Source organism: Cydia amplana, chromosome 2 (assembly GCF_948474715.1).
Source record: "Cydia amplana chromosome 2, ilCydAmpl1.1, whole genome shotgun sequence".
NCBI classification, from domain to species: Eukaryota; Metazoa; Arthropoda; class Insecta; order Lepidoptera; family Tortricidae; genus Cydia; species Cydia amplana.
This window is the reverse complement of record NC_086070.1, coordinates 5,394,443-5,413,982: the sequence shown is the minus strand read 5'-3', so window position 1 is coordinate 5,413,982 and position 19,540 is coordinate 5,394,443. Positions and strand designations below refer to the sequence as shown.

Sequence of the window (19,540 nt, the reverse complement as noted above, 5' to 3'; positions counted from 1 at the left end):
AGCAGGCCGCGTAGCCAAGACATGCCCTCCCATTCCGAAGGCCGTATAATTCTTTTTAAATCGATATCATAGATGGCGCTATATGTCACAATCGGCGATAACGAAATTTTTATCTTACAGATTAAGATGTATTAAGAGACATTTAAAGTGTCATAAATTAAAAACATTATAAATGAAATACAAACATTAATAACAACACGAATTCAATGCATTCATTTTCAAAATTTGAAATCACAATTATATCGCGACTGACTACGTTATGAACAACAGCGCAGGACAGTTATGTGGAGCTGTCGAAGTAATATTGAATATTGTCACTAGATGGAGCCACCACGGTTCTAATATGTGGAGTTTGATTTAGAATAATTACATTTGAGTTATGAAACTTATGAATTACGAAATTTAGTACATAATGTAAAAAAAATAGATCGGTCGATAAACATGCCTACTCTAAATGAGTACCTATTTTTTTTAAAGTAGGCCTGACGTTAAAATATAAATTTAAAAAACTCGTAAGCCGATGTTTTTCAAAAGAAATGAATGCTTTGTTTTTAAATACAATGCAAGTTTTTATTTCGCTTGATGTCCAAGTCAAACGCACATTTTACTCCTTTATTGACCGACGCGTTTGCGAAGGTCTCCGTTTTAACTCGGGCCAAATTTCGTTTGAGGAGAACGTTCTCCTCGGTTTAATTCTCAACCGATTCTCATCAAATTTTGTGACCAGATTCTAGGATAAAATAGTTTTTTTTTTCAATGTGATTATTTCAAAATTGCGGAAACAAATATGTAGTCGTATCAATATTATAAGAGCATTTCTTTTCTTTTTGAGATATATTTACAGTGCTTGGCAAAAATGTAGAAATGTTGTAATGGTATAGGCGGTATTTAGATATGTATGTAGGTTTTTACTCGAAAATAAGTAGCCAAATTTCGTCAAATTGGCTAAGTGCTATCATGGCGCAGTTTGCAAACAGTTGCTTTGATGCATGGAGGTTCCAAGTTCGAACCCCAGTAAAGTGCGCTGCTAACTTTTTGTAAATTTTTACACTTATATTATTGTATTATTATTTGTGCAAAGCACGGGTTAAACGTATTCGTTTCATTTTTCCAATCTTTTATTAAACTTTTTGTTAATTTAGTTTTCCTAAATAATTCTAAACGGCGTACCCATATATTTTTTATTCAGTTTTAAGCTATGCTCGCGAGGTCTACAGTTTATTAATTTCCTTGTTGTAAACGACGATCGGCTTAAACCGCGAAAATCGAAGTTTGCAAACTTCATGAAGTAGAACAAACTAAATTGACAGCGATTTTGATAACACAGACTATGCAAGTGTTCTTTTAATTACATAATCTAATAGAAGTTTGATGTTTAAAATAACACTAATAAAATATGCTTGGTATGACTCATGCAACTATCTCTGTCACTCGAATTACAACTTAATGTTAGTAAAAGAGCCCAAAATTTGCAATATTCGGTGTTCGCGGGTCGCGGGGCCTGCCTAGTCGAATTTTTGTTGACGGACAAACTCCGACAATGACTGCACTCATGACTACGACGGGAAGTATGGGGGTGGTCATGATTTGGTCATGGACTGGCCACGGTGTGACATGCGAGTTACCCTTGAAAAAAATGGTACCTAGGTGTTCGTATTTCCAATGCAAGGTCATGACCGCCATGACTGGTCAAAAGTCGATGTTTCGTTTCTAAACTGAACACAGTGCGCGTTTGCAAACTTGAATTGACAATACGGTGTGTTATATCTATAGGTTTGTATTTATTTTTAATTTAATACGAGTACTTATGTTCTCAATCGCTCCAGCGTCTCAAGGCCGCACAGCGACGTGCACACGCACACTCGGATTAAGTACTAATTGTAAGGTGCGTCTGTGTGCTTACAAAAACTACCATACAACTAGGTACATAGGCGTGAACGGCCACAGTCATTCGTGCCGTCCTCTTCTTCTTTCTAATAGGAGCGACAGGGACAGCATGCACGGTTTGAAACTTCTAACAGTTCTAACCATGTTAATAAAAGAGGGACGGGCAATATATCTCGCCGCGAGATACTGTCGTGCCTATCATGGGCTAGCCCGGCTGTAAATATTTGTTTTTAGTGCAAATATTTCCTTTTTGTATTTTAAAATACTACAAAATAAATCGTGTTACTGCCGTTTGTACGAGAATGTACATTTTTAACATGAAATAAATGTTTAATAAATAAATAAATATTATAGGGACATTCTTACACAAATTGACTAACGATACAAATGTGTAATATACAATTAATACTTAAATACATAGAAAATATCCATTACTCAAGAACAAATATCTGTCTCATTATATAAATAAATTACACTTTATTTTCAATATAAAAAAATCGATCGAGTAGGTAATTCAAGGTCACTTTTTTTGTAACGTTGTGGACCTGCTACTTACGGGTTAAACACCCTGACCATGGAAACCGGCATACCCTTATTATTTTCCCTCCTCTTTTTTATTTCCGAGACTTGGTGCGCGACTGACACTATCAATAGCTGGCGCGCTCGAGTAACATTTTTAATAACTAATCCGTTTTGTATATATGTTTTCTTAGGTACAGTCAGCAGCAGAAGTTGCTAAGCGGGCGAGGCGTTCATAATTACCTTGACGCGCTCTTATTCACTTAACAATAAAGTCGCGTCAAGATTATTTTGAACACCTCGCCCGCTTAGCAACTATTGCTGCTGACTGTACATGATAGGACAAGTACGGCTACCATTAATTGACATTTGACTTTTACGCCACCGACTGCGTGAACTCGATCGCACCAATACATCAATGCGAGTGCGAGCGAGATAGACTGCGATCGACTTCATGCAGTCGCTAGCGTACCTAAACGTCAAATGCCAACTCATGATAGCCGTAGCGAATAAGCTACAAAACTTTTAGTAGCTAAATAAAAAAATGAATAAATCGGAAATACAATTAGTTTATTTATTAATTTAAAAGCATGGCAAAAAAAAACGTTACACACATTTTTTATTGCAATATTACGAAATAGAATGTAAAACACGCAAAGCAACGTACATATATGGGGCATTATCTATGAAAAGGGACCTTATTGTCGATGGCGCTTACGCCGCACAGCGTCGCGCGGCATTGTATTTATATCAGAGCATCGTTAATAACGGCGTAAGCGCCATCGACAATAAGGTCCCTTTTCATAGATAACGTCACATATGCTACTTAGGGCGGTGCGCTTTTTTAGTATGGGATTGGCGGATTGGGTATCTGCATGTACTATGTAATTATGTATGTACTAGTATTTTATGGGGCATTATCTATGAACAGGGACCTTATTGTCGATGGCGCTTACGACGCACGGCGTGGCGCGGCATTGTATTTATACCGGAAACCGGAGCATCGTTGATAACGATGTAGGCGCCATCGACAATAAGGTCCCTTTTCATGGATAACGTCACATATGATCTGTGATCCTTACAAAATACCTACTCCTTCCTTTCCTATATACATGGTCTTTTTAGGGTTCCGTACCCAAAGGGTAAAAACGGGACCCTATTACTAAGACTCCGCTGTCCGTCCGTCCGTCCGTCCGTCCGTCTGTCACCGTGTCACCAGGCTGTATCTCACGAACCGTGATAGCTAGACAGTTGAAATTTTAACAGATGATGTATTTCTGTTGCCGCTATAACAACTTAACAACAAATACTAAAAATAGAATAAAATAAAGATTTAAGTGGGGCTCCCATACAACAAACGTGATTTTTGACCGAAGTTAAGCAACGTCGGGCGGGGTCAGTACTTGGATGGGTGACCGTTTTTTTGCTTGTTTTGGCTCGACTCGATATTTGTTTATGGTGCGGAACCCTCCGTGCGCGAGTCCGACTCGCACTTGGCCGGTTTTTTATTTCATAATAAATCTAAGAAAATACCGCGTAGTATTATATCTATATCTCTAGGTACTAATATGGGGCATTATCTATGAAAAGGGACCTTATTGTCGATGGCGCTTACGCCGCACGGCGTCGCGTGGCCTTTTATTTATATCTGAACATCGTCAATAATGGCGTAAGCGCCATCGACAATAAGATCCATTTTCATAGATAACGTCACATATAAATTTAGATTTTAATATGCGCATATTTTTTCAAGTTAATACTTTCGATTTTATTTAACGGACGTTAAAAATAGATTGTTTCGTCGGCGCGACCTTGGGCTTTGGGCCTCTCAAGGCCATGTGGACGGCACGCGGCAATGCAACGCTTAGCTCCAAGAATTATTTTATTAAAACAGATCATACCGCAATGCCGTGTTCTTTCTGCCCTAATGTGAAGCATAGGTACGTGCTAGTAGTAGATACCTTCAAACCAGCATAAGAGTCCTCTTTGATTATGCATTATTATTGTGTATCTCAAAGTCACAGTTATGCTGGTTTACCCGAACGCTTGTCGTGCCGATTTGCCGAAGCAAGGTAAGCGATAAGAATACGACAAGAATATTTACAATACAAAAAATATAACAAAAAATTAAAAAGTCAAATTGATTTCATAATCGTAAATTATTTCAAAAAAAATAATAAAAATAAATAAATTTCAATTTTGTCGCCGATGGCTGAAACGCCCTCTAGTAATGATTGACCTTAAAAATGAATGTGATGTGTAGGTTTAGTGCGTGAAAGCTACAACAGATGTCGCGCGAGAGGTGTTTTGACGCCATTTCAACGCATGTTTGTCGTAAGAGTTTTATTAGCTCCGTGGGGCTCCGTGCGCCATCTAGTTTGTTACTGTGAACTAAAAAATTGCCTACAAGTATTTGCTACTTAGGACGGTGCGCGTTTTTAGTATGGGATTGGGTATCTGTACTAGTATTATATGATCTGTGGCCAAGATGCCAATCGCTTACGCTCCGTAGCGATCGAAACGCAACTGTCACTGTCGCACTAATATGGAAGAGTGATAGAGAGAGATGAAGCTTTTCGTTGTCGAAGCGATAGCGATTGTAACCTTGGCTAGGCTGGCTCCTCTGCTGGTAATACTAAAATAAACACGAAGAAAATTGTGTAAGCATGTTAAGCAGTATATTACCTAAAACGTCACTTTGCGTATTAATTTATGTATGACATTCTTTGCAAGTTAAGTAAGGAAAGTCTTTTCAAGAATGCCGCACTTTCAAACTGTTTAGAAAATGCATCTTTACCGGTAAAACTGGGTCATTAAAGAATAGTTAAACAGCGTGAAGACTTATTTAACAATCATAATCGTTACATCAAGGAATTATAAACGCTACAGCAGCTACGCTGATTTCTAAAATACCAAAACCAGGTTACTATTATAGGGTAGGTAAAGGTGTGATCGCTATGCAATTTTGTATATGGATTTATTAGGAATAGTCCGACTGAATTCTGTTAAAATTTTAAACTATTTCTATTTTTGATATAGAACCAGAATACAATAAAATAAATAAATGACAAATCGATAGTTTTAACAGAATCTGGGTTAAGTATATTTTTGCACTGGATGCAAATAATTGCAAAGTTGGTCCGATGTTAACCAATTCTAAGTCCATTAGTGGTTAAAAGGCTCTCGCTTCGGGTGGGTATTAGTCGAAACTAATTTAATTAATCGAACGTAAAGTCAACAGCTTGATGGTACGTAATAAGTACGTAGGTATATAACATAATACATGATTATTAAACAACATGATATTGTTATTCAAGTTTGTCAATTATTGAAATACAAGACTAAGATGACTAAGAATTAATGAGTTGTTTTTGACACCTCGTTATTTAGATAGAAATATTACGCTCTGGCTGCTAGCTAGTTATTACAAAAGTTTATATTAAGACAAGATGAATTTACCTCTTGTACTTGTCTCAAATGACATCAATCATGAAACTTCGGTCCAAATAAGCTGAAGTTAACGCGACGTTTGAAACAAACAATGGTACCCTCGTAAATTCTGCTTACTACATCTTTGTTTACGAGGTGTTCCTTGGTCTCAGCCCGTTTACAGGCTTGCCAACTTAATATATCCTACAGGTCAAGCCATAATGAACTCTTTGCTGATGTGATAAGAAGTTTCATATTAGAATGCCATACATTTGTGGACCTGTATGTTTGTATTGGCTTTTGAGGTCCCGTTTATGGTAATGAATACCGATTGCGAACAGTTGGTGTAACAATCTTGGAACTCAAGGCACTGATAAATCATTGAATAGCGTTCGTAGGTACCTACACTTTGTACTGCGAAATATACGTATATTAATTCGTCCTAAGCAGTATTAACTTTAACTAAAATTTTCTCTTCCTGGATAAAATATAGTTACATAGGTACTATTGTTATAAAAAAGATAATGTATATGCTAACTAAAACATTATCTCTTATCTCATAAAAAAGATAGATGAAGACAGTCAAAAAGGTCCCTAACAAGTGGTAGAAACGTTAACAGACTAACACACAGATTGAAAAATACAGGGTTATAAAAAAATAACAACTATTTTCTGCACATCAACACAGTAGTTCCGGATTCACCGGATACGATACAATTCAGCTTGACCTACTCCTCCATAAAGAATATTAGATACGCGTAGACTCTAAACATTTATAAGCCAACTACCTTTTTCATATAAAAAAGAATAAATAACATTTCGGAACTTCAGACGTAAAAGTCTGTCGAAAATGCTACTAGTAAATGCATTGTTTGAAAAACATGCAGGTGTCATGTTCGCTTTATGGTGATTGTTTGCGATGTATAAACATTTTATAGAGGACGGAGACACGAGCCCTTGAAGGTCCACTCGTAAATGTTACGTGTTTTGAAACGTCTCATTCAGATACAAAGGGCTCATAACATAAAATGACATACCCTGGGTAGGATTTTCGCATTTTTCTTTTGATACCTAGCAAAGGCTAGCAAGAAATTTGTGCCGAACCGAACGTTACTTGTCGTAAATTCTGACGCTTAAATTAACTCCAATTTTTTGTTACCAGATCACGATGTGGAAGTTACTACTCGCACTGCTGCCCCTTGTGGTCGCGAAGCACCCGTGGTACCCGTGCTCGGAGCTCCATGATGACGTGCGCTACCCTTGCCGTTGCGCGGTGAAGGTGGACAGAAGCCTGCAGCTCACCATCCATATGGACTGCGACCGAGTGGTCTTTGGGGGGGACTTCCCGCCGTTGCCGTATGCGGCGCCCATAGTCTCGTTTAGGCAAAGGCATGCTGGACATCAGACGCTTCCTACTCAGGTATTGATAAGAATTTTTTTTCAATGTACTTAATCGAAACGAAGTTTTCTATTCAAATCCCAGAAAATTTGCAATTTATCTATCATATGCCGCATCGCTAAGAATTTATTTCGAACAACTAGCAATTAAAAACTATAATACTTAAACTTGATATAAACCTAGAAAAAATAAATAAATAACAAACTATAAAATATACTTACCTAAAAAAAAATAATTAAAAAATATTATAAGTAGATGTATTTTAAGCTTCACAAAAACTGAAAGTTGTATTTTTATTAATATTTTTATTGAACAGGCGATAGTTGATTTTGTACCTTTACATATATATTTATACCTTCGTGTCTTTGTCAAAAATATGTAAAACTGTATAACAATATAACTTACTTTATCAATCCTCTATTTCAATTTCCGCGGAAATTAATTACAGTGCCATTTGATTGTTTCATGTTATACATTTCCGCTTGTTGTCAGTTACTAGTAAGTAGTTTGATTAAAGCATATACGTGTTAAAACGTCCGCAGTTTTCTATTCCTGCACGCAATTGTTCATGATCTGATAACCACATAGAATCAATAGCAATGCGGACAGCTGCTTCACATCAACACTCATTACTGGTTATTTAGGAGACTAAAATGTTTTTGTTAACAGAAAACTTAAGATAGTGGACGATCGCTTCTCCATACAAACGTAGTCCCCATTTTCCTCCCTGGATTTTGACATGATGGAAAATATTTTTCCACAGTTAAATTCATATTAACCTTAGCTATGTCCCTTTCGTTTGACTGACGTTTCCATTAACGAATTCCATACAATTCTTTAAAAGCTCCTTACTCTTTTATAGCTCCTAACTTTTTAGGGTTCCGTAGCCAAATGGCAAAAACGGAACCCTTATAGATTCGTCATGTCTGTCTGTCTGTCTGTCTGTCTGTCCGTCTGTCCGTCTGTCCGTCTGTCCGTCTGTCTGTCCGTCCGTATGTCACAGCCACTTTTCTCCGAAACTATAAGAACTATACTGTTGAAACTTGGTAAGTAGATGTATTCTGTGAACCGCATTAAGATTTTCACACAAAAATAGAAAAAAAACAATAAATTTTTGGGGTTCCCCATACTTCGAACTAAAACTCAAATTTTTTTTTTTCATCAAACCCATACGTGTTTATCTATGGATAGGTCTTCAAAAATGATATTGAGGTTTCTAATATCATTTTTTTCTAAACTGAATAGTTTGCGTCAGAGACACTTCCAAACTGGTAAAATGTGTGTCCCCCCCCCTGTAACTTCTAAAATAAGAGAATGATAAAACTAAAAAAAATATATGATGTACATTACCATGTAAACTTCCACCAAAAATTGGTTTGAACGAGATCTAGTAAGTAGTTTTTTTTTAATACGTCATAAATCGCCTAAATACGGAACCCTTCATGGGCGAGTCCGACTCGCACTTGGCCGCTTTTTACAATTAGTTTCGTACCTATCATGGGTAGGTAGGATATAGGTCCCCATAGTTATATAGTTTAAAGTTCAACAACGTTCGTTTACAAAACCTTTACTAGGTTTTCATGTGACACAGCTGTGCGGTCCAGCACATGACTCCACTCCGAAATAGACGAACATTTTACCGATACCAATCTATATATGCGGTTTCAGACAATCTCGTTTTGGCAAATACGATTAGTTGTGCTATTTCACAGTTTGGTTTGTCGCGGTTGTTTGTTGAGTAAGATTGTTTGTATTTAACCGTTTGAAACTTAACTAGTTTATAAATCAATATTATAGGCGTTCTATCGTTATCTATCTAGTATTATCTTATCTATATCGTTATCTATAGTACTAAATCAAGCGTGAGACAGTCGATGAACCTAAAGTTATGGAGAGCCGTGCCAAGACTTCCTATTCAGCCCAGTTCTATTAATCTAAACTACTCGTCTCGATTGTCAAACTAACTTGAGTATAGTTCGAAGCACTCTAAGATTTGGTACTTGGCATCATGTTGAGACGTCAGCCCGGGAGTTTACAAAGTTGTGATCTCGAAATTATCTAACTGCCACTCCACTCCGCAGTTGCCGCAAACTAAAGCACGAGCAACGCAATTGTATCACCGGCTTTATGCCCATAGAGGCGACAGCGCTTTACGTAGACAATGCAAGGTGCAAGAAGTGGAGAACTTGTGCCTTTTTTGTACTATAAGGTCTATAAGGTTAAGTGCAGACCATCGCCGCCGCCTGTTTCAGAGATTGAACAATAGGCAGTTACCTACCTACTACGAGACACCGTCAGGTTCACGTTATTTCAAAGCAATACATTTTAGCAAATTGTTTATTCTTTCAGGCACTTCAATAGATTACTTCTTAAATTATTCTGAAAAACTTTGTTTAGGTTAGGATCTATAGACTGATATACCTTACTGTAGAGTAATCCATTGAAATGATTGTTTATGTAGCTATTGGCAACTTTTTATTTTTACGGACACTCAATGTCCTAATTAGTGCCCATATTTATCATTTTATTGAAATGTATTTAATTGCAGTCTTGTTTTTATTCCAAAGGACATGCTTTTAGCAATTTATGTATTATAATTTCAGATATTTTCATCGTACGGTCTGCCTCTAAGGGAGCTCGACTTTTCCCACAATAGCTTGCGTCGGTTGCCCGACCGCCTACTCGCGGGTGTCCGCGGCAACCTCACCAAGCTGGCACTGGCTGACAACCTCCTCGGCGACAACCTGAACCCGATATTCTCGACGGCCGAACTTCACAACCTGCCTGCTTTAGAAGAGCTGGATTTAAGCGGGAATAGCATTAGAGGCTTAGAGGAGGGCCTATTGATTGGATGTGATCTGTTAAAGGCAAGTTACTTGATTGTGTTATTAAATATTAGGTAACCTCGATAGGTACCTACTAGGTACTGTACTGGATGTTGTAATCGTTAAGTGTATTAAATATGACTGGTAGAGAATGCCTTAAGGCATTAAGTCCGCCATTCCTACAATTTTTATCGTGCAATAAAGTTTAAATAAATAATTATCAAAAAACTTTATACTGATATCGAATATAGGTACCTCAATTAATGAGTACCTATTTACCTACAATTATTATCAACAACGGTTTTTTTTTTCTTTTTTTTAAAGGATCGTTTATTTATTTACATAAAAGACATATACAGTAGTACTACTAAACTAAATTAATAACTAGCTTGAACAACTATTTTAAATAGGTAACGCTGCAAATATCCAACATATGAAGTACCCACCTAACCCTCTAGTAGTAGAGGGGTAGGTACAGTCACCTGCAATAATATGTTACTCTTTGAAGGTCGCAAAAATATGTGACACGCTTTTATGGCTCTACAAATAAGATCGTGTCAGATATTATTGAGGCCTTCGTTGTATAACATATTATTGCAGGTGACTGGACATGTGTACCTACACTTTGTTACGTAGGTAAAGCTTTATTTGTTTTATCTACATATTTATGTACAGTCAGCAGCAGAAGTTGCTAGGCGGGCTACGTGTTCAAAATGACCTTGACACGCTCTTATTCTCTTAACAATAACGTCGCGTCACAGAATAAACAATAGTACTAAGTACAGAAGACTCACTCTCTAACAAAACGCGTCTGTTACGATTAGCACAGATATGGCCGCTAGGTGGCGACAGCGCCACGCGCGGCTTATGGCTTTCCCCAAAATTGGGGCCGAACGGATGTACGAGGGTTGTTTGAGAAGTAACTTGGTTTCATATCAAAAAATAATAATATTGCAAATGTATTTATTTTATTTCTCTACGTAATCCCTCCGAAGTTCTACACACTTGTCCCAACGAGTCTGCAACTTCTCTATGCCTTCACGGAAGTGCGTTTCTTCAAGGGCCTCGAAATACGCATTGACCTCCCATATAACCTCCTCATCGGACTTAAAATTTCGCCCTAAGAGAAATGTTTTCAGTTTCGGGAAGAGGTGATAGTCCGACGAAGCCAAATCTGGTGAATAAGTAGGGTGTGGAAGAAGTTCCAATCGTAACTCCGACAATTTTTGTGCAGCGACACGACTTGAATGCACCGGAGCGTAGTCATGGTGAAAAATCACATTATTTTTTGCCAAACCTGGACGTTTTTCAGCTATTGCCGCCTGTAACTGATCCAAAAGTGATGCGTAGTATGCTCCAGTTATAGTTTTTCCCTTGGCCAGGTAGGCAATTAAAAGTATCCCTTTGCGTCCCAAAACACAGACGCCATCACCTTTCCAGCAGACGGAATGCATATGGCTTTCTTTGGAGTTGGCTCACCATGACCAGCCCATTGTTTCGACTGATGTTTCGTCTCCGGGATGTAGTGATGGATCCAGGTTCCATCCATAGTAACAAAACGGCGAATAATATCTGTTGGATTTTTTTTTAAACACCTGCAAATCTTCATCAGATGTTCACATGCGAATACGCATTTGTTCTGGAGTCAGTAATCGCGGCACTTACCTTACACAAAGCTTTTTCTTGTGCAAATCGTCGTATAAAATAAAATGCACCCGCTCAGAAGAGATGTTTGTGGCTTCAGCTAATTCGCGTATTTTCAATCTTCGGTCGGCTAAAACTAAATCATGGATTTTATCGATGATTTCGGGTAAAAGTGCTGTTTTCGGGACTCCAGGGCGAGGTGCATCTTTAATGCATGTCCTGCCTCGCTTAAACTCATTTACGCAAAGTCAAATCGTTCCCTAGGAAGGACACGAACTACCCAACGTAGGTAAAATCCTTTTATGGATTTGTTTCACAGTTTTGCCTTCCAAAAAAAGAACTGAAAAACTCCACGAATTCCAATTTTCTCCATTTTCCCGCGTAACTCAGACCAGTTTTGTTTGAACTACTGTGAAATGTCAAATTCCTGCCAAAAATGACATGACGCCACATATTAAATATGTTTAATTACTAAACTAAATCAATACATACAGAGTTGACGCCAACGCCATCTATACGTAGGCGAAACAAGTTACTTCTCAAATTACCCTCGTACTTTTAGCTACCTGTAGCAAAGCGACGAAATCGCGGAGTGAGACACGCCTGGTCGCGTCAAGATCATTTTGAACACCTCGCCTGCTTAGCAACTTCTGCTGCTGACTGTATAAGAGTGGTTATCAGCAAAGGCAAATGTTTTTAGGTATTACGGCTGGATCGAAACAATATGAACACCGTGCCATCATCCTCGCTCAACGGGCCCCGGTCGCTCAGAGTGCTATCGCTGAGAGAAAATAAAATTGGTACGTCCCACAGACCACTTTCTAGACGGAGTATATAAATTATGGGATACACTCCTTGCAAAAAATTGCATGGGAATTTTATTTGATACATTGCGGCATTGGATCGATCATTGAATTCGTCGCACACTTAGTCAGAAATGTATCAAAAATCTCATGAGATTTATTGCAAGATTTGTGGAGTCCTTCTAGGACGACTCGTGCTCGCCATATGTTGTTGTTATATTTATTATATTCTGGCAAAACAAATTTATCATTAGAAAACGCGGCAATTTTGAAAAATATGTACTCGTAACTTTTGATTTCGGAGCCATTTTCCATTTACAAATTAGTTTGCCAGACTATCAGTTACCTACGACTAATACAGAGGCAATAGATGCTCATTAGGTACAGTTATTTGGGATGCAACTATATAACGACTCGCAGCCAAAGTTAATTGATAATGCGGATTCTATAGGAGGTAGTGTATGGCAAGTTCAAATTGCTAATATAAACAAAGTAAGTAGGGGAAACTGCTACCAATATCATTTCGATTGATAAGTACATGGGCGGGTTGTCTATTGGGAAATAAAGGATGGTCTCTAGAGTCTTGTGCAAATTAATTGTAACGAAATATATATAATGTTATGCCAAATACGTGTTATTTGCATACTTACTCAGTTGTTTCAACGAGATATTAAAATATCCGGCCATTTGGTATCGTAAGTTCAAAACCTAATACCTTGCTGTATATATGGGTATGGCTAATATATACTATAATAGCTTACCTACCTACATTTATTTTGCAATTTGAAGTTCAAAATTGAGCCTGTGACAGATGATCCCTTTTATGCTAACTTAAGTGTATAAGTTTGGTGAAAGGTACCTACATTACATTTGCTGTGAATTGACTTCTCATTTTCAGCCCTCATTCGACAAGGATCATTCTTCTCTCAAAAGACATTGGAAGAAATAGACTTGCACGGTAATATGATCTCGGCAATAGAAGGCGGAGCCTTTGCCGGCTTGGGCCAGCTCCAGACGCTCGACCTGGGCAGGAATAGACTTTCCAAGTTCAACAGCGATGTTTTCCAGGGCACGGAAAATTTGGAAAAGCTAGACCTCTCTGAGAACTTCATCACTGACTTCCCTACGGTGGCTTTCAAATCTTTTGCCGCTCTTAAACATTTGAATCTCTCCAGCAATATGATTACGGTAAGTTTACAAGTTCGTTGATTTGATTTCGCTAATGGAAATCAGGATAGCAATTAAAACGTGAAATAACATTTTATTCCATTGACAGTGATTGTCAAAGCGTCTTGTTCAATTTGCGAACGCTTATTAAATTAATAAACGTCCCAAATTTTCATCAGAAAATTAGCTAAAACTCGACTGTTCAATGGAGTAAAATCGAAATTTGTCAATGTCACAAAGAAAAAATAACGGGTTGCACTCCGGGAGTGCCGACAGAAGTGAAAACTCAATGACTAGTCCAAAATGTCTGCAGCACTATGTTGAAAAACTATAGTTCCGAAATTGCTGGTCAGTGAGCTTGCTTAAAATTCGAAATTCAAATTTCTAGCGTTAATTGTTTAAAATTCGAATAGAAATTGTAAAGTTACCTTGCAGACCTCGCATCTAAATATATTTGGTCATGATATTTTGAGTTTTATTCACCAGTACTAGAGTTCACTTTTATTAGCGATTTCATCAAGATGTAGCTTTAAAGAATTATGTCATTGAGTTTTTCTTCATTGATTTTAATGCCATCTAAATGAGTGGCCATCTAAACCTTACGGTCACATGATCGCCTTACGCTGTCTCGAATTTATCATTTTTTCCCCACCTCAAAAAGTGCCCCGCGCCGCTAAAGAAGTTTTCACTTCAAGAACTTTGACATGGGACTTTGATCATATATTTTTTTCGTGATTTTTTCCAAGTCTAGTAGCTATTCTGCTAATCGGGGCAAAGGTAAATCCAAAGTCATTAAAATAGGTCTTCATGAATTAATATAGGTACATATACATATATTATACAAGGTGTAACTATAACCCGAGTTTCGATATTAAACTTTCGTGAGACACATTTTAAACATGTCGCCAATAGTGACTAAAAATTCAATTGAGTGAAACCGTTGTCGTCTAAACAGTTTAACCCGAGTTTGTTTTATATTATAGATTAAGATTAAAAATATACCTATATTAACCACAGCTACCGCTACTTGGTGGACCAAAGTACAAAAAGAGATGAACCAGGACAGCCTAGATACGCAGACAACCCAGAACAGAGCTCTCTGGCGCAAACGTACAAGGAGACCCGACCCCAGATGAGCTGGGAAGAGGGTTGGCCAAAGAAGAAAGAAGATTAACCACAGATAAAATGTTTCAGAATATCGATAGCAGTCACTTGAACGCGTTGGTTTCCCTTCAAGTCCTGGATCTGAGCCGCAACAACCTCGTGAAGCTGATGCCGGGAACGTTCGTTGGCCTTACGGAACTACGCTACTTGGATGTTGGAGTTAATTCATTACGAACCGTACGTGAGAAATCTATTTTTTATCCCTCTTTCCACTTCTCCTCTCACCTACTCAAAGGTTAACTGGAAGAAATTCCTCAAAGGGATAAGTTCGCCTTTGTACTTCTTACATTTTTTTTTGTTATTTTTAATATGTCTTTTTGTACAATAAAGAGTTTACTACTACTACTTTTTATAGCTTGTAGGTAAACCTTGTTTGCTGATTTATCTATTTTTAAACGATGTCAAGTGTTTTATCGAAACGGTTCTTATTTATTGTTTTTAAATAAACTTCGGAAATGGACTGAACTGTAAACGCACTTATCATACGAAATAAATTTCTGAAGCCAAATGATAAACCTTATGTCTTTTTGTATGTACTTACTTATTAAACATTATTAAGAATTATAACAAAAAAATCCATATAACTAAGTAGGTATGTAATTAAAAGAGTATGTTTCAATACTTTCATATTTTTTTCTGGATACTTTACTTACCAAATTAATTTATTTTCATTCAGGTGGAAGACGACGCGTTCGACGGATTGACAAGCCTGGACACGCTACTGCTACGAGACAATAACATCTTGCTGATTCCGGCGACTGCGCTCTCCCGGCTGCCCAACCTCGTGTCCGTGCACTTGGGCTTTAACCGCGTCACCGCCCTCTCCAGCGATATCCTTCGGGCAGTGTCCGACAGAATTACTTCCCTAGTCCTTTCCCGAAATGTCATAAGGGAATTACCGACGGCGGCCTTCAATCACTTCAAAATGCTAAAGCGATTAGATCTCTCCGGAAACTTATTAAATTCTATCTCGGCCGATGTTTTTAGCGGGCTAGAAGCCTCTCTCGAATTTTTGAGTCTCGGCCAAAATAGAATATTGGGCTTCACAGGCCAGCAGCTTCAGTTCATTAACTTATGGTTTTTAGACATATCTGACAACCAGCTTTCAGAAATACCCGTGAACGCTTTCGACTCTATTCCTAGTTTAACACACTTGAATATTAGTCGCAACGACCATATAAGCGTACTACCACAAAATGTGTTCAAACAAAATCCAGCTTTACTCAACGTCGACTTAAGTTACTTGGGTCTGAAAGCGCTTCCCGTAAAATTATTTTCAAACAACGTGAATTTAGAGCGCATTTGTTTATCAAACAATCTTTTACAAGAAGTCTCGGAAAATACTTTCAAGAATCTTAAAAATTTAACTCACTTGGATTTGTCGTACAATAACATTGTAAACATAAGGACTCCTGCCTTTGTTAACGTCATGTCCATACAATATTTGTCTCTCAAGGGTAATCAGTTGAACGCATTTAAAGGAGAATTCTTTAACACAGGAACAAGTTTGGACGTTATAGATCTTTCCGAAAATCAGCTTAGCTATTTATTCCCGTCCTCATTCAAAATACACCCCCGTCTTAGAGAAATTATATTAACGGACAATAAATTCAATTTCTTCCCTTCCGAACTTATAAGCACTTTACAGTATTTAGAATTTGTAGATTTATCTGGAAACGCGCTAAAGAATGTTGATGAACTAGATTTCGCACGGCTCCCTAAGCTGAGAACGATATTGCTCGCTCGAAATGAACTTGAAACAATTAGTGAAATGGCATTCCATAACTCTAGCCAAATACAACTGTTGGACCTGTCCAATAACAAAATAGATCGCTTGGGAGACAGGCTATTTGAAGGACTGATTCGGTTGGAGAATTTGAATTTAGAAAGCAATCAACTTTCTGAATTACCAGACAATATTTTCGATAGATCGCGGTTAAACATGCTCGAGAAGATTTCGTTAAGTAATAATTTATTCGAACACGCTCCTTTGAAATCTTTACAAAAACAATATTTCTTTGTGTCGTCTGTGGACTTGTCCCATAATCAAATTGTAGATATACCAGCAGAAGATAGCGTCTTGGTCAATATTAAAAAACTGGATCTTTCATTTAACCCGCTGTCACATAAAGCAATTAAAAATGTGATTACGGAACCTAAAACAGTTCGAGACCTTAACTTGGCTGGTACTGGAATACAATCTGTAGGTCAACTTGAAACACCTTTCTTGTATAACTTAAACTTGTCACACAATAATATTACAAGGCTCACTGACAAAACATTTAGTAGGACAACGTTATTGGAATCGTTGGATTTATCTAACAACCAGATTGTGGATGTTTCTGGAGCACTTGCTATTTCTTGGCCTAAACTAAAAAATCTCCAGCGCCTGAATATTTCTAGCAACCCAATAGCAATCCTTGTTGATGGAAACTTTGAAGGTCTATCTTCACTGCGTGTACTTGATATGAGATATCTAGACGAATGTACGAGGATTGAGAAAAACGCATTCAGGCCACTTCCTAATTTAGTTCAACTGAGGGCTTATGGATTCCCTAGATTAGGTTACTTTGATGTCCAAGGAACTTTGCAACATTTATTGGCCTTAGAAAAATTGGACGTTGAAGTTAAGGATACAACAATTGGTGCAGATCAACTGCACTCGATATTACACCCGAGACTTGAAGAGTTAGGATTAAGAGGCTCGAGGCTTAAGACCGTTTCTTCAGGAGTATTGGCTGGATTAAAGGCTCCTGCAATTACAGTACGTTTCCGGAATACTTCCGTTATTAATTTACCACCAGCGTTGTTATTCCCTTTGCCACGATCATCGCAAATAACTATCGATGTCGCTGGCAGTCAACTGTCTACTCTGCAACCCCAGCTGCTAGTAGCTCTCGATGATCGTCGAGCAGATTTGTCGATGTTCGGTCTTGACACAAACCCGATTCGTTGCGATTGCAATGCTCGCGCATTACGAAGATGGTTACCAAACGTTGGTATTGAAGACGTCCGATGTGACTCACCAGACTTTTTGAGTGGATTTTTACTCACAGAAATAGGTGACGATGAACTAACTTGTGACACGAGAAGACGGACAACGTTACAACCAGCGTCATCGAGTAGTATTTCCACTACAGCTCCACCGCGCTTAGTTCATCGAACTTCAGCTGAGCCTGATATTATCTGGTCGGTAGCGCCATCTCACGATCGGCCTAAAGTTTCCGGTGAACCGAAAGGAGCGCCTGTGGTAGGCGTGGCATCTTCGACTAACGACGATAATCTGATAATAGGTATTGTAGGTGGCGTTGTAGCATTTATCGCGATCTTAATAGTGGTTATTTGTATTGTGCGGTTGCGAATGACAACGACATCGTACCGCGGTGGGCCGCTAGCCAGCAGCCCGACGGCGGGTGGGGCTCCGCTTTGGGGGGCAGCTTGGCCGGGTTACGCCGCCACATTACCTCCTGCTTCTTTATCTACGGCCACTCTGCCGCACAAGGTGCAATCAGGGCCCGGATCTGTCCGATACTTGGCTCCACCGCCGCCAGCACCCTACTTTATTAGCTTGCCGCCGTACGACGATAAAATTTATCGGTAGGACGATTTGGTAAATAGGTAGGTGGTTCTGAACAAGAGGCCTTTTACTATTTAAACTAAGACGTGACTTTATCGCTTAAACTTTGTTTATTATTTATCCTGGCGTTTTAGTTTGAATAATAAGTGGAAATCGTGTAAGTTTAAATAAAATTAATATAAATACGTTTTAGTTAAGATGTAGGATTAGCTGGTGTAAATAAATATTTAAGGTTAACTTATACTATGTTTGCTCATTGTTTGTGCTACGTGTATTATTTTTAAGAGAATGTGCATACATAATTTACAAATATCGTTGTAGATATTCTTTATACTAGAATACTAGACATATATCTACAAATAAATAAAATACAGAATATTGTTAATAGCTCTAATATTTTCTTACTTAAGTAATTCTTATTTCGCTTAAGGACTATGAAAGCTCGCAGGCAGGATTTATTAGGGCCTTCTAGTCAGCAGTAAAAGCTTTTCCCGATACCACGCGTGAAAAAAGGAATGTGTTTAAAAATAATCATGGGACTATTTTAGTGGGATAAATGTGAAATCTATCTATATATATAAATGCAAGTGTCCTGACTGACTGACTGACTGACTGACTGACTGACTGACTGACTGATTCATCAACGCAGAGCCGAAACTACAAAAGCTAGAAAGTTGAAATTTGCACACTAGGTTGAATTTATAAAGTGTACAAGAGATAAGAAGCGATTTTGAAAAATTCAACCCCTAAGGGGGTTAAAAAGGGGATGAAAGGTTGTATGGGGTGCAAGTTTTATTTTAAGCTAGGAATTCGAAACTTTGTAAAAATGTACTATATTAAAAAACAAGAAAACTAATTTCTACGTTTTCGAAAATTCATCCCCCAAGGTGGTGAAAAAGGGGTTGAAAGTTTGTATGGATATCAAATATTTTTGGGAGTGTTGGACTTGAAACTTTGTATATGGAGATATTATTATAAGACGGGAAAAGTAATTTCAGCGTTTTTGAAAATTCATCCCCTAACAGGGTTAAAAAGGGGTTGAAAGTTTGAACCCATTACAAATGCTTTGAAACTTCTTAGAAAGACATAATAGCCGATGACAAAAAAAAGGAATTGCGACGTTTTA

At 37.9% G+C, this 19,540-nt stretch overlaps 1 protein-coding gene across 1 annotated transcript; it reads left to right on the top strand.

Moving 5' to 3' along the window:
* Positions 1–6,991: 6,991 nt before the first annotated feature.
* LOC134657034 (protein artichoke) lies at positions 6,992–18,755 on the top strand. The gene is made up of 6 exons (XM_063512591.1): positions 6,992–7,255; positions 9,838–10,101; positions 12,404–12,503; positions 13,405–13,694; positions 14,868–15,014; positions 15,514–18,755. The coding sequence occupies exons 1-6, from the start codon at positions 7,004–7,006 to the stop codon at positions 18,436–18,438; spliced, it is 3,978 nt and encodes a 1,325-aa protein (XP_063368661.1). The 5' UTR covers positions 6,992–7,003; the 3' UTR covers positions 18,439–18,755.
* The last annotated feature ends 785 nt before the right edge of the window (positions 18,756–19,540 follow it).

Bases quoted from the DNA above. Each gene is read 5' to 3' on its own strand.
- LOC134657034 (XM_063512591.1), top strand. From the start codon at position 7,004: ATGTGGAAGTTACTACTCGCACTGCTGCCCCTTGTGGTCGCGAAGCAC. The intron at 10,102-12,403 runs GCAAGTTACTTG...AAATGTTTTTAG, and splicing joins TTGGATGTGATCTGTTAAAG to GTATTACGGCTGGATCGAAA. The intron at 12,504-13,404 runs GTACGTCCCACA...TCTCATTTTCAG, and splicing joins GCTGAGAGAAAATAAAATTG to CCCTCATTCGACAAGGATCA.